At 40.9% G+C, this 15,633-nt stretch overlaps 1 protein-coding gene across 1 annotated transcript; it reads right to left on the bottom strand.

The window, feature by feature from the left end:
• Positions 1-14,817: 14,817 nt before the first annotated feature.
• LOC121980179 lies at positions 14,818-15,633 on the bottom strand. Its single transcript, XM_042532137.1, has one exon. The coding sequence runs from the start codon at positions 15,631-15,633 to the stop codon at positions 14,818-14,820; it is 816 nt and encodes a 271-aa protein (XP_042388071.1).

Genomic DNA, 15,633 nt, shown 5'->3' with positions numbered 1-15,633 from the left:
TTACATTTGTGTATTGTACTTAGTTTCTTGCTGTATTCTTGTACTCCTGTTCATCTTGCTGTTGCAAGACATTGTGGCGAGGTTTCTCCACCCAGAAGGAGTGATTATTAGCCGGGTTTCCGGGGACTCATCCACCGACGGATTGATAGGCTTCGTCCACCTTACGGACACGCCGAGGAGTAGGAGTTTCATCTCCGAACCTCGTTACGTCGACGCGTATTGAGGTTTTATTTCTTTTCTTTGTTTCATTGTTTTTATTTCCGCTGCGCTAACCTTGATTTGTAGAACGAAACGAACGATTTGGGGTCGGCTATTCACACCCCCCCTCTCTAGCTGCGACCATCGATCCTAACAAGTGGTATCAGAGCGAGGTCGCTCTTCGTCGGATCAACACCCGTGGGAGCACAAGAGCTAGAGAATGGATCTATTTGGAGAAGATGTCACGATTCCACCCTTCTACGATCGCGACGACTTCGCGTATTGGAAGGTAAGGATGAAGTATTTCCTTATGACTAACATTGAAAATTGGAGTTGTGTTCAATTAGGTTTCAAGCCTCCGATGGACAAGAAAGGAGAAACCCTAGAGAAGAAGGAGTGGACCAAGGAACAAGTCCACCAATCCTAGTCAACGATGAGGTATTGAAAATTTTTAAATTCTCTTTACCTAATAACATTCTATGTAAGATAGGTGGATATAACAATGCCAAGGAGTTGTGGAACAACTTGGCCAAGTTCCATGAGGAGAGCTCCACTTCAAGCCATGAAGAGGAGTCAAGTGAGCTAAGTAGCTCACACCATGGAGGAGACGAATTAGAAGTTGAGGGTTACTCAACATCTAAGGAAGAAGAGGAGGAGAGCACTTCTTCAAGATTGGAGCAAGAAGAAGCATCTACCTCCGGAAGGGATGAAGGAGAGAGTCTACATTCATCCTCAACCCTAGGTAACTCAAGCATTTTAATTTCTAGCAAATTACACATAATGTGCTTTGAGTGTAGGGAATTTGGGCACTACAAGAGTAAGTGTCCAAGGAGAATTAGGAAGTCCCCACCGGCGCCAAAGGTCAAGAAAGCCGGAGTCCCGACACGCAAAGGCAAGGAGCACGTGGTGTGCTTCCAATGCAAGCAAAGGGGACATTATCGGAGCCAATGTCCGAGGGGGAGGCAATCTCACAAGGACAAGAGATCGAGCACATGTATAGGGGGAGCTAGGGCAAACCTTAAGGTAATCTTTAAGGCACATTCTTGCAATTCTAGTAGGATGCATGCTAGTAGCCTTATTGTTATTGTCAAGGATGATAAGCATGTTAACTTTAGAAATCAATATACGTGCTTAGGTGCTAAACATGTTAGCTTGAGTAAGGACAACTCTAGAAATGTCAACCCTAGGATTAACTCATCTAAGGTTAAGGAGAACTTAGATAGAAATCCCAAATCATCTAGACATATGCCTAGGAATACCTCAAAGAAAAATGATAAATTAAAGCTTGAGGTATTAGAGAAAGAAAATCAAGTCTTGAGGTCAAGACTTGACTCTCTAGAAAAGGCTCTCGAGGATTTGACTCTAGGGTCTAGGGGTCAAAAACCCAAGTCCAAGGACAAAAAAGGTTTGGGTCACAAACCTAAGTCCCAAGTGGTCAAGCCCACTTATCACAATGTTCCATTCGATTATGGAACAAAATCTAGGGCTAGGAAGACCATCACCAAGGTCACAAGGGGAGTCACCCCTAGAGTTGATCTTGATGAGTCCCAAATGACCAAGGCTTCAAAGCCTAGGAGGGTCATTAGAAGGGTTGCTAGGGAAGTCATCCCTAGTGAATACTTAGTGAACCCAATGAACTCCAATAGGTATTGGGTTCCTAGGAGCGTGATTCCATCACACTAGATGAGTTAGGGTGTGACAACCTTACTTGAATAGGTAGTTAACCTAATCATGGCAAAAGGTGGCACTTTAGGAATTTTCAAGGTGTGATCAAGCCTTGGAAATGAAATGGAAAATTATTCCTAAGATAATTAGGATGAGTCAATCACATTTGAGGAGTTTTCTAGAATCAATCTAATTGGCACATAGTGATCTAAAAATCTTTTGTATATGATTTTAGGTCTATTACACTTAGGAATATATAACCTATGGTAAAATGATCAAAACTATCAAAAAAAAAATGACAATTGAGACTAGAGTTAGGTATTTTCTATACCTTTACATGTTATTTGCCATATATTGTTTGTCATATGTCATGTCATGACATCATACTTAATTTATTATCATTTGAAATGTCATGATAGTGCTTAGGTTATTTAAATGTCATGCTCTATTTAAGTTTCATACTTTATGCCATGACATCATGACATTGGCACATGTTTTCATTTATGATATCATTATATGTCATGTCATCATCTTTTGCATTTATAATCAATTAATTTGATTTAAGGACAAAAACATAATTTGATATTGAGATCAAATTGTTGTTTAGAAAATGCATGAGAACTTAGCCTAAGATGACCTAAACCCATATCTCACATCAAAATTGACTTGGATGTGTTTGATACACCTTAGATGTGTGTGAGATATTAGGATCATGAGTTAGGATCAAGGTACATAGTTCTTGTACCTAGATGAGCCTAATTCAAGATTGGGGATCATAGGGAAAGCTTGTGTACAAGTCATGTACATTTAGCCCTAAGATTGTGGTCTTAAATTAAATGGTTTAAAATCATTTTAAAATTGATTTGAAAACCTTGATGAAGCTTTTCTAGTGATAGCATTCATCATTGAACAAGGTGATACAAAGATAAGTTAACTTTGAGCTATTTCAAAGACTTTTGAACTTTGTATCAAGATTGAAAAATGGAAGTTATTTTCATAGAAAACTATTTTTCCTTGATAGTATATGTTATGAGAAATGTATCCTCAAAGTTTTATAATTTCTGGAATTTTCTGGAATTTTGTAGGGGTTTCTGAATTTCGGAAGGAAATTCAGAAACTGATATCAGAGGTTGTGGACCGATCAGAAGGGAGTCTGATCGGTCCAGGCAGTTGTGGATCGGTCACTGTGACCGATCCAGGGAAGACCTGATCGGTCTGGTGACCGATCAGGGCGTGCCAGTTTCGACTGTGCTGTCTGAAATTTCTGAAATTTCAGCAATGAAGTTGGAGTTTTAGATTTCTAAAGGATTGAAACTCTCCAAGACATTGTTGGTACAATGGTCAAGGGGGAGTTGACCTTTAGGGAGAATTTTACCTATTAGTCAAGGGGAGTTGACTTTTAGGGGGAGTTTTTACTCCTAAAGACTTGAGTAATATGAGATTATCACTAAGTTAATTGTTGACCTTAGTATCAAGGGGGAAATTAAGAGTTTCAATGAAAGGTATGAGACTATCATAAGGAAGAAACTCTTGACCTTGATTTACTCCTTTTTGATGTGTGTCAAAAAGGGGGAGAATGGAGAATGTCTAGAGAATGTTCAAGGAAGAACATTGGAGTAAGTGGGAGAGTTTGTTGATCACAACGAGTGAAGTTGTGAACAACGATAACTTACTCTTTAGGGGGAGAGTTTGTTGATGTGTGGCAATAGGGGGAGAATGGAGGGTTTAAGTTAGACCTTCATTATCTAAGAAGGAGGTTGCCTTCTTAGAAGGAGAATGTAAGGTTGTAACTTATGCTTCATTACCTAGTGGCATGAAGAGAGTTGAGGCTATTGGATTAGCCTAACTTAAAGGTATTGTCAAACATCAAAAAGGGAGAGATTGTTGGTGCAATTTCTAGTAGGTCAAGGTTGACCTAGTTGACCAAGCGTAAACCTTGGTCATGGTTTCGATGTTTGACAATACAAAAAGACATGTAGACATGGACAATGCAGGTGCAGTTGTCCATGCGGAGAGATACTGATCAGGGTCTGATCAGGTTGGATGAAGAAGAGTCAAGTAGGTCAAGGTTGACCGGATACTTGACTGGGAAGTCCTAACTGGGATGTTTGGCAGTTCGAAAAGTCCTGGTGAGTGAAACCAGGCAGTTCGGAAAGTCCTGGTGAGTGAAGCCAGGCAGTCGGGAAATCCTGGTAAGAGAAGCCAGGTGAAAATCCTAGTGAGTGAAGCTAGGTGAAAGTGAAAGTCCTGGTGAGTGAAGCCAGGCAACGAAAAAGTCCAAGCAGGGAGCTTGGCACGGGAAAAGCCCAAGTATGGAGACTTGGCACGGGGAATCCAGATGGGTCAAGGTTGACTAGACATCTGGTGAAAAGTCCAAGTATGGAGACTTGGCACGGAAAAGTCCAAGCAGGGAGCTTGGCACGGGAAAAGTCCAAATATGGAAGCTTGGCATACGAAGTCGGAGAGAGCTCGGTAGCTCGGTAGCTCGTAGCTCGGCAGCTCGCTCTCCGGACTAGGTCAGAGAGGGCTCGGTAGCTCGTTCTCTGGACCGGATGGAGTCGGAGAGGGCTCGGTAGCTCGATAGCCCGGTAGCCCGGTAGCCCGGTAGCTCGGTAGCTCGTAGCTCGGCAGCTCGCTCTCCGGACTAGGTCAGAGAGGGCTCGGTAGCTCGTTCTCTGGACCGGATGGAGTCGGAGAGGGCTCGGTAGCCCGGTAGCTCGGTAGCTCGGTAGCTCGGTAGCTCGTAGCTCGGTAGCTCGGTAGCTCATTCTCTGGACCGGACGAAGTCGGAGAGGGCTCGTCAGCTCGTTCTCCGGAATAGGTCAGAGAGGACTCGGTAGCTCGGTAGCTCGGCTGATCGGTCTGGTGACCGATCAGTAACCAAACAGAAGCATTCTGTTGCTTATCTGATCGGTCAGCAGACCGATCAGTGATCGATCAGGGAAGGGCCTGATCGGTCTTGTGACCGATCAGGACCCTTGTGGACCGATCAGGATGAAGCCTGATCGGTCCACATCCTAGCCGTTGCTACGCAACGGCTAGTTTCTTCTGTGTCTTCTTCGCAGGTTATAAAAGGGATTGAGGAGCTACTGTTCTGACTTCTTCTTCCTCTTCTTTCTACTGAGCTGCTGGTGTGCTCTTGAGCTTTGCTGAATTCCGAAACTTCGTGTGAGCTTCTTCGACTGGGTTCCTGCTGTTGTAGGCGTCTCGTGAAGTTGCTGCTTCAACCAGTCGACAAGAAGGCAAGCTAGGGTTATTACATTTGTGTATTGTACTTAGTTTCTTGCTGTATTCTTGTACTCCTGTTCATCTTGCTGTTGCAAGACATTGTGGCGAGGTTTCTCCACCCAGAAGGAGTGATTATTAGCCGGGTTTCCGGGGACTCATCCACCGACGGATTGATAGGCTTCGTCCACCTTACGGACACGCCGAGGAGTAGGAGTTTCATCTCCGAACCTCGTTACGTCGACGCGTATTGAGGTTTTATTTCTTTTCTTTGTTTCATTGTTTTTATTTCCGCTGCGCTAACCTTGATTTGTAGAACGAAACGAACGATTTGGGGTCGGCTATTCACACCCCCCCTCTCTAGCTGCGACCATCGATCCTAACAAGTGGTATCAGAGCGAGGTCGCTCTTCGTCGGATCAACACCCGTGGGAGCACAAGAGCTAGAGAATGGATCTATTTGGAGAAGATGTCACGATTCCACCCTTCTACGATCGCGACGACTTCGCGTATTGGAAGGTAAGGATGAAGTATTTCCTTATGACTAACATTGAAAATTGGAGTTGTGTTCAATTAGGTTTCAAGCCTCCGATGGACAAGAAAGGAGAAACCCTAGAGAAGAAGGAGTGGACCAAGGAACAAGTCCACCAATCCCTAGTCAACGATGAGGTATTGAAAATTTTTGAATTCTCTTTACCTAATAACATTCTATGTAAGATAGGTGGATATAACAATGCCAAGGAGTTGTGGAACAACTTGGCCAAGTTCCATGAGGAGAGCTCCACTTCAAGCCATGAAGAGGAGTCAAGTGAGCTAAGTAGCTCACACCATGGAGGAGACGAATTAGAAGTTGAGGGTTACTCAACATCTAAGGAAGAAGAGGAGGAGAGCACTTCTTCAAGATTGGAGCAAGAAGAAGCATCTACCTCCGGAAGGGATGAAGGAGAGAGTCTACATTCATCCTCAACCCTAGGTAACTCAAGCATTTTAATTTCTAGCAAATTACACATAATGTGCTTTGAGTGTAGGGAATTTGGGCACTACAAGAGTAAGTGTCCAAGGAGAATTAGGAAGTCCCCACCGGCGCCAAAGGTCAAGAAAGCCGGAGTCCCGACACGCAAAGGCAAGGAGCACGTGGTGTGCTTCCAATGCAAGCAAAGGGGACATTATCGGAGCCAATGTCCGAGGGGGAGGCAACCTCACAAGGACAAGAGATCGAGCACATGTATAGGGGGAGCTAGGGCAAACCTTAAGGTAATCTCTAAGGCACATTCTTGCAATTCTAGTAGGATGCATGCTAGTAGCCTTATTATTATTGTCAAGAATGATAAGCATGTTAACTTTAGAAATCAATATACGTGCTTAGGTGCTAAACATGTTAGCTTGAGTAAGGACAACTCTAGAAATGTCAACCCTAGGATTAACTCATCTAAGGTTAAGGAGAACTTAGATAGAAATCCCAAATCATCTAGACATATGCCTAGGAATACCTCAAAGAAAAATGATAAATTAAAGCTTGAGGTATTAGAGAAAGAATATCAAGTCTTGAGGTCAAGACTTGACTCTCTAGAAAAGGCTCTCGAGGATTTGACTCTAGGATCTAGGGGTCAAAAACCTAAGTCCAAGGACAAGAAAGGTTTGGGTCACAAACCTAAGTCCCAAGTGGTCAAGCCCACTTATCACAATGTTCCATTCGATTATGGAACAAAATCTAGGGCTAGGAAGACCATCACCAAGGTCACAAGGGGAGTCACCTCTAGAGTTGATCTTGATGAGTCCCAAATGACCAAGGCTTCAAAGCCTAGGAGGGTCATTAGAAGGGTTGCTAGGGAAGTCATCCCTAGTGAATACTTAGTGAACCCAATGAGCTCCAATAGGTATTGGGTTCCTAGGAGCGTGATTCCATCACACTAGATGAGTTAGGGTATGCCAACCTTACTTGAATAGGTAGTTAACCTAATTATGGCAAAAGGTGGCACTTTAGGAATTTTCAAGGTGTGATCAAGCCTTGGAAATGAAATGGAAAATTATTCCTAAGATAATTAGGATGTGTCAATCACATTTGAGGAGTTTTCTAGAATCAATCTAATTGGCACATAGTGATCTAAAAATCTTTTGTATATGATTTTAGGTCTATTACACTTAGGAATATAGAACCTATGGTAAAATGATCAAAACTATCAAAAAAAAATGGCAATTGAGACTAGAGTTAGGTATTTTTATACCTTTACATGTTATTTGCCATATATTGTTTGTCATATGTCATGTCATGACATCATACTTAATTTATTATCATTTGAAATGTCATGATAGTGCTTAGGTTATTTAAATGTCATGCTCTATTTAAGTTTCATACTTTATGCCATGACATCATGACATTGGCACATGTTTTCATTTATGATATCATTATATGTCATGTCATCATCTTTTGCATTTATAATCAATTAATTTGATTTAAGGACAAAAACATAATTTGATATTGAGATCAAATTGTTGTTTAGAAAATGCATGAGAACTTAGCCTAAGATGACCTAAACCCATATCTCACATCAAAATTGACTTGGATGTGTTTGATACACCTTAGATGTGTGTGAGATATTAGGATCATGAGTTAGGATCAAGGTACATAGTTCTTGTACCTAGATGAGCCTAATTCAAGATTGGGGATCATAGGGAAAGCTTGTGTACAAGTCATGTACATTTAGCCCTAAGATTGTGGTCTTAAATTAAATGGTTTAAAATCATTTTAAAATTGATTTGAAAACCTTGATGAAGCTTTTCTAGTGATAGCATTCATCATTGAACAAGGTGATACAAAGATAAGTTAACTTTGAGCTATTTCAAAGACTTTTGAACTTTGTATCAAGATTGAAAAATGGAAGTTATTTTCATAGAAAACTATTTTTCCTTGATAGTATATGTTATGAGCAATGTATCCTCAAAGTTTTATAATTTCTGGAATTTTCTGGAATTTTGTAGGGGTTTCTGAATTTCGGAAGGAAATTCAGAAACTGATATCAGAGGTTGTGGACCGATCAGAAGGGAGTCCAGGGGAGCCTGGATCGGTCACCGTGACCGATCAGGGCGTGCCAGTTTCGACTGTGCTGTCTGAAATTTCTGAAATTTCAGCAATGAAGTTGGAGTTTTAGATTTCTAAATGATTGAAACTCTCCAAGACATTGTTGGTACAATGGTCAAGGGGGAGTTGACCTTTAGGGGGAATTTTACCTATTAGTCAAGGGGAGTTGACTTTTAGGGGGAGTTTTTACTCCTAAAGACTTGAGTAATATGGGATTATCACTAAGTTAATTGTTGACCTTAGTATCAAGGGGGAAATTAAGAGTTTCAATGAAAGGTATGGGACTTTCATAAGGAAGAAACTCTTGACCTTGATTTACTCCTTTTTGATGTGTGTCAAAAAGGGGGAGAATGGAGAATGTCTAGAGAATGTTCAAGGAAGAACATTGGAGTAAGTGGGAGAGTTTGTTGATCACAACGAGTGAAGTTGTGAACAACGATAACTTACTCTTCAGGGAGAGAGTTTGTTGATGTGTGCCAATAGGGGGAGAATGGAGGGTTTAAGTTAGGCCTTCATTATCTAAGAAGGAGGTTGCCTTCTTAGAAGGAGAATGTAAGGTTGTAACTTATGCTTCATTACCTAGTGGCATGAAGAGAGTTGAGGCTATTGGATTAGCCTAACTTAAAGGTATTGTCATACATCAAAAAAGGGGAGATTGTTGGTGCAATTTCTAGTAGGTCAAGGTTGACCTAGTTGACCAAGCGTAAACCTTGGTCATGGTTTCGATGTTTGACAATACAGAAAGACATGTAGACATGGACAATGCAGGTCGGACGAAGTCGGAGAGGGCTCGGCAGCTCGTTCTCCAGACTAGGTCAGAGAGGGCTCGGTAGCTCGGTAGCTCGGTAGCTCGGCTGATCGGTCTGGTGACCGATCAGTAACCAAACAGAAGCATTCTGTTGCTTATCTGATCGGTCAGCAGACCGATCAGAGATCGATCAGGGAAGGGCCTGATCGGTCTTGTGACCGATCAGGACCCTTGTGGACCGATCAGGATGAAGCTTGATCGGTCCACATCCTAGCCGTTGCTACGCAACGGCTAGTTTCTTCTGTGTCTTCTTCGCAGGTTATAAAAGGGATTGAGGAGCTACTGTTCTGACTTCTTCTTCCTCTTCTTTCTATTGAGCTGCTGGTGTGCTCTTGAGCTTTGCTGAGTTCCGAAGCTTCGTGTGAGCTTCTTCGACTGGGTTCCTGCTGTCGTAGGCGTCTCGTGAAGTTGCTGCTTCAACCAGTCGACAAGAAGGCAAGCTAGGGTTATTACATTTGTGTATTGTACTTAGTTTCTTGCTGTATTCTTGTACTCCTGTTCATCTTGCTGTTGCAAGACATTGTGGCGAGGTTTCTCCACCCAGAAGGAGTGATTATTAGCCGGGTTTCCGGGGACTCATCCACCGACGGATTGATAGGCTTCGTCCACCTTACGGACACGCCGAGGAGTAGGAGTTTCATCTCCGAACCTCGTTACGTCGACGCGTATTGAGGTTTTATTTCTTTTCTTTGTTTCATTGTTTTTATTTCCGCTGCGCTAACCTTGATTTGTAGAACGAAACGAACGATTTGGGGTCGGCTATTCACACCCCCCCTCTCTAGCCGCGACCATCGATCCTAACACTATGGACTTCATCTCTTTCTTCATGGCATCGATCCATTTATCTGGATGAGAGTATTGTTTGACTTCTTGGAATGATGTGAGATCATCTTCCAACTCAATGTCAAATTCATGCTCTTGTATATATATATATATATATAATCACGAGACATCGTGGATCTCCTCTCTCTCATGGATCTTCTTGGTGGTACTTGAATTTAAGATGGTTGGGAGTCATTCTCAACTATAAGAGGGAATACCTCTGTTTGAGATGATGTACCTTCCAAATGAATTGAAGGTAACATGGAAATATCATGGCCAACTACTTCTTCCGGTTGTGCAACTTCAACTATATATGGAATGATAATCATTTCACTATTAGTTGCATTAGTAGTTACCTTATTAGGAGTACTAATGTTCTCCTTAAATGATATTTCCCTAGCTTCATCACTCACACCATCCTCAATGAATTTGGCATTACCCATCTCAAAAAAGGATTTACTCAAGGGGTTATAGAACTTGAAACCTTTTGAGTTTTCAGAGTATCCTACAAAATGATAACTAATAGTTCTTAAGTCCAATTTCCTTTCGTTAGGCTTATAAGGCCTAGCTTCAGCTGGATAACCCCAGACATGTAGATGTCTAAGATTAGATGCTCTACTTGTCGACAACTCATATGGGGTTTTCGTTACTGCCCTATCAAGGGAATTGAGAATTCCTAATGACATTAACCTTTCTAAGTGCTGTTTAGAGATATGCCCTAAACGCCTATGCCACAACATGGATGAATTCTCATTTGTCATACCACGCTTCACACCTATACTATGCATCACAAAATTATCCGTATAAGTTTCAGTATCTAATCTATATAGCTTGTCAATTAAAGAACCAGTACCGCACAAGATAGAAATTCAAAAAATACTAAATTTTTCATTTCCAAATGAACAAATGTATTCGGATTTGTCCAAACATGAAATAAAAATTAAGTTCCGCTTAAAAGATGACACTACAAAAGTATTTTCCAAATTCAAAAGTACATTGTTTCTCAAACAAACTCTAAAGACACCTATTGTCTCTACTTTTGCCTTCTTGTCTGTTCTAGTATAGATGAATCTTTCAGCATCAATTGGCATTCGGCTCGTGAGGCAACCCTGCATAGATGAATCCTTTTGTAGACAACCCAGTGAACTCTGATCGATTGGTTGATCGATTGGTGAATCCCAATCGATTAGACGATCGATCTAGCAGCTTTCTGTTGGATTCTTACGAACTTCAATCGATTGGCAACCCCAATCGATCGGTTGATCGATTTAGGAGCTTTCTGTTTGATTCTTGCAACCTTCAATCGATTGACTGATCGATTGGTGACCTCAATCAATCAGTCGATTAATCCAGAAGCTTTCCTTTGAATTCTTGTCAAGATTGACAGTCTGAATCGATTGATTCCTCATGCCGATTGATTAGTAAATACCAATCGATCAACTAATCGATTCCAGCCTCTTCTGTTCACGAACTTAAGCATCCCAATCAATCAAACCTTACGCCAATCGATTGGTAAGCACCAATCGATCAACGGATCAATTTAAGATGATTCTGTTCGTGAATCTGTGACTCTCAATCGATTGGACAACCTTCCCAATCGATTGATATTAGAAAGCGCCCATTTCTAAAATGTAATTTTCTGTCTTAAAATCGCGCCACCAATCTTGTTCTTCACAGATAATGCGAAAAAAACTCTATTCAAAGGTTAAATCTTAATCTATCCATACTATATTCAACGAATATACATCAATTTCGCTCATCCATATGGAATCGAATGCAAAAATTGATGTATTTATGTCAAAACGTTGAAAAATTATCCTTACGCCTTAAAAACTGATAATAAGTCAAACCTCACTCTCATATCAATTGTAAGATTTACAATACATTATATATGAATTTGAGGATGTATCTATGACAGGATTTAGCTTCTATCATCTCTAAAGCTCAATAAAAACCAAAACAATAGCACATGAATGACTGACCTGAATCTATCGCAAAGGTTAATGCTTCTTACTTGTCGCCAGAGTTCCTGCTATTACGACAACAATCCTTAGCTTTCTCTAGATAAGGAAGAGAAGAGATTGAAGAGACTCTAGAATATGCTTTAATTCATGAGTCTCATCTTTTTTATATCAAGCTCATCCTATAGGGACTATCCTCCTTAAAGCTCATTCATCATTAGCAGCCCATCAATATTAATGAACTGAGTTTTGAATCTACACATTGAATTCACATCTATTTAATCTAAACTCGCCTTATATATAATGAAATATTAGATCATTTAATCAGATTTAATCATTTTAATGATAATTAATTATGTGTGCTAATCAAATATGAATATAATTTTATAGAGATTAAGTCTACTCGTAGGGACTCAATTTGATTAGTTGAAGTATGTGAACTTTTTCTGTAGTTCAATTCATGAGGAAATGGTCTGTCAGAGTAGAATATTTTATAACGTAATATCACATTCATTCCATCGATATTGTACGATTCCAACCATTCTATTTCTATTTCATTATAAAACTCGATACTAATAATTCTGGATCTATTTAGTACTTTCAAATTATAGGATGGTACCATCTTACGATCCATATTATAATTTTGTAAACCACGATGTGTGATAAGAAGACTAGAGCCCACACCGATCCCAATAAACTTTAATAGTGTCTCATAGTTTAACTGATGGATTGACACGTAGCCTGCAGCGTGGCATGGAGACCTGGCTGACCATGCTACGCGGAATTAAGTCAAGTCCATGGAGCCATGCCCTGCTCGCCCGACTGAGCCGACCGCATGGACTCGTCTAAAATGTCGCAATCCAAATAAATGGAGAGTAGATTAAAGATTCCAGTTGTCTTTTTAGTGACAACTGCTATAATAAATACTATTAAAAAAAAATAAATATGAAAGTATAATAGCGCACCTTTTAATTTCGATTTAGCGACCGAAATTCGATCACTGAATGGATTTAACAACTGATTTAGCAACATTAAATTTGCGTTAGTAGTTTTTCATGACTAAATTAACAATCGGATCGAATAACCCAATTTTATTCGAATAACCTTGATGCTTTCAATGACCCTATTTGAATTGATCAGGATGAATTCCTTATTATTTTGCATAAGAAACTTGAGTGTCTCATCTAAGCTCTCGGAGTAAAGTTGAATTAGTTAATGTGGAATAGAGTTGTTATTATAAGATAATGATTTGAATCTTGATAAAGTAAAAAAAAATGTACTCTTTTATACTGGTCAACTTCAACTTCTCGATTTATCTCCTCACAAATGATCATAGAGCTAACTACGTGAAACCATTGCAGTGACAAATTTTATCTTTTTGCTATTATTGCTATTATTGAGTGTCTCATCTAGTGATATTTTAACTTCTTCAAATATTTTTCATCAACACTTTCGTACAAGTCAGAATCACTCCTCATTTCTCACAGCTGTTGAGTTCCTCATTCATTACATTACATTAAATTACGTTACAATTCTTTGAAAGGTGGGAGCAGCATGGAAGACTACCAAGCTGGTGTGGCCTTGGCGATAGCGGTCAGCCTTGAATTAGCCGTGAAGTGAGAGGTGTCGGCGGAATCCGGTTATCATTTCAGGTGTGTGTGTTTTTTTTTTTAATCTAAGTGCTTAATAATTAGAAGATTTTTTTTAAAAACTAAATAATTTCAATTGATCAGGAATAAATTAATAATTCTGGGGATTTAAGAAATGGATGGTCCAAAGCTATTGCATTAATTATTTGAATCTGGGAAATTAATTTCTAAAAGTCCTTGAGATACATCTGAACCTGAGTTGGGTGGAGAAGTCATTACCGGTGAGCAACTGGACAATAGCGAGGGCGGCCAGCCGACGTGGAGCGTGGCAATCATTGGTATCGAATTGATCGTGCCAGCGATGTGGGCCCACATCCCATGATCTGCCCACGCCCGCAGCCCTCGAGCACAAAATGGCGTCGATGCACATCAAGATCGGCAGTGAGTCGTGACGTGACGTGACGTGACGTTGTACAACTGTAGAAATATTATTAAATATTACATATTTCTAATCATTTAAAATTAAGAAAAAAATATACATTAATAATTTCAAAAAAGATATGAGACAAGACTGCTAAAGTTACGAAATACAAATTAATTATTTTTATTTAAATAATTTTATCAAATTTAAAAAAGTATGGACAGAATATAGACTTCTGTATAATCAGATGTAGAATTTATTTTAATATTTTTTTATAAAAACATCCTTTTATTGATTTCAGTCCAAATTCAGGGTGTTGATTTGAATGATCAAAATTCTAATTTGAAATCAACCAAAATATGATAAATTGAATAACACAATTTAATTTATATTATATTAGATTATATTATTTCTTTATTTTTAATAAAATAATTAAATAAAATTTTAGAACATATAATAATATTTTAATTTAAACACATAATAACAAACTCGTCTCCATTATATAATAATTATATTTTATGAATTTAAATATTTATTTCTTTATTTATTTTGGATAAACCCGATTGGTCCAAACCTGATCTGAAACCCCAATCTTACTGGAATCGGATTGACAGATTGACACCCTAACCAAATTAGGCACTCTACGAATCATTAAAAAAATAGAACAATACTCATTTGAGATTATAAAAGACTTTTAATTTAGTCAAATGAAATTATATCCAATTGACTACTAAGAAAAAAAATTGATAAATATATATTTGGATAATTATTCGAAACTAGGACATATTTTTTGTACAATTTTTCTAAAACGACAATAACAACATTTTTTTTTTAATGGCGCAGGAGTAGTTACCTAACATGAGCTATTTGTTAAAATGCCAAAAATTAAGAATATTTGATGACAAAATTAACAAAAAATTCCCCTGTTTTTCGGCAGGAAGAGAGGAGAAGAAACACTCTGTGCGTGTTTTTCTCCTCCTCCTCTTCCTTGATTACTTGGAGCGATCATCTCTGTACAAATTCCAACACTAGGGTTCCGATATGTTCTATCTACAAAGCGGGAGTGATTGCGTTTAGGAGAGAGACTCTGATGTTAACCGAACTCCTGAACACCCTCCCGATTCCCTCTTCCAATCCCTCCGCGGCCGCCGCCAACGCCACCGTCTCCTCCGCCTTCGACGCCTTCCTCGTCGGCCAGATCTTCCAGGAATCCTTCGACATCGAGGCGGCCTCCGCCGCGGCAGCCGAGGCGATCCCCAAAAACACCGTCACCGATTTGGCCGCCGTCACCGCCGCCGCATCGGTCAGGATCCCTGTGATCTCGGCCTCCGCCGCGTCCGCCCACTTCCCCGGTGCGAGCGGTGAGGATCTCGCCAGATCCTTGATGTCCGCAGCCAGCCGAGTCACCTCCTTCTCGGTCCGGCGGAACGAGCGGGCGGCGGACGCCAGCCGCGCGGGATCAGCTCGCCGTATCGCTGCTTGAGCCTCTGCGCGGAGATCGGAGAGCGTGAGGACGGCGGATCGGAAGGATCCGTGTGCGTCGGCTAAGCGGAGGAAGGCGTCGAGGAGGCGGTCCGCCCAGGCCGGCCGGCGTCGGAGCGCCTCGCCGGTCTGGGGGAGGCGGAGGAGGTCGTTGACCGCGGCGAGGAGGCGGTCGATCGCGTCGATCCCGGAAGGGGAGGCGCCGCGGTCGACGGGGGCGGATCTGATCTGGTCGAGGAGGTGGGAGACGACCGGGTGGGAGCGGCCTGGCAGGCTGGTGGATCGTAGGCTTTGGCGATTGTCCCCGGCGCCTCGGCGGAGGGCGGGGGCGGCGGTGGGTTTGGCCAGCGGCAGCGAGAGCGTGCGGCGGAATCCGGCGACCAT

Source organism: Zingiber officinale, chromosome 5A (genome assembly GCF_018446385.1).
Source record: "Zingiber officinale cultivar Zhangliang chromosome 5A, Zo_v1.1, whole genome shotgun sequence".
NCBI lineage: Eukaryota > Viridiplantae > Streptophyta > Magnoliopsida > Zingiberales > Zingiberaceae > Zingiber > Zingiber officinale.
The sequence above is the reverse complement of the archived record's forward strand: the minus strand, read 5'-3'. Positions and strand labels throughout refer to the sequence as shown.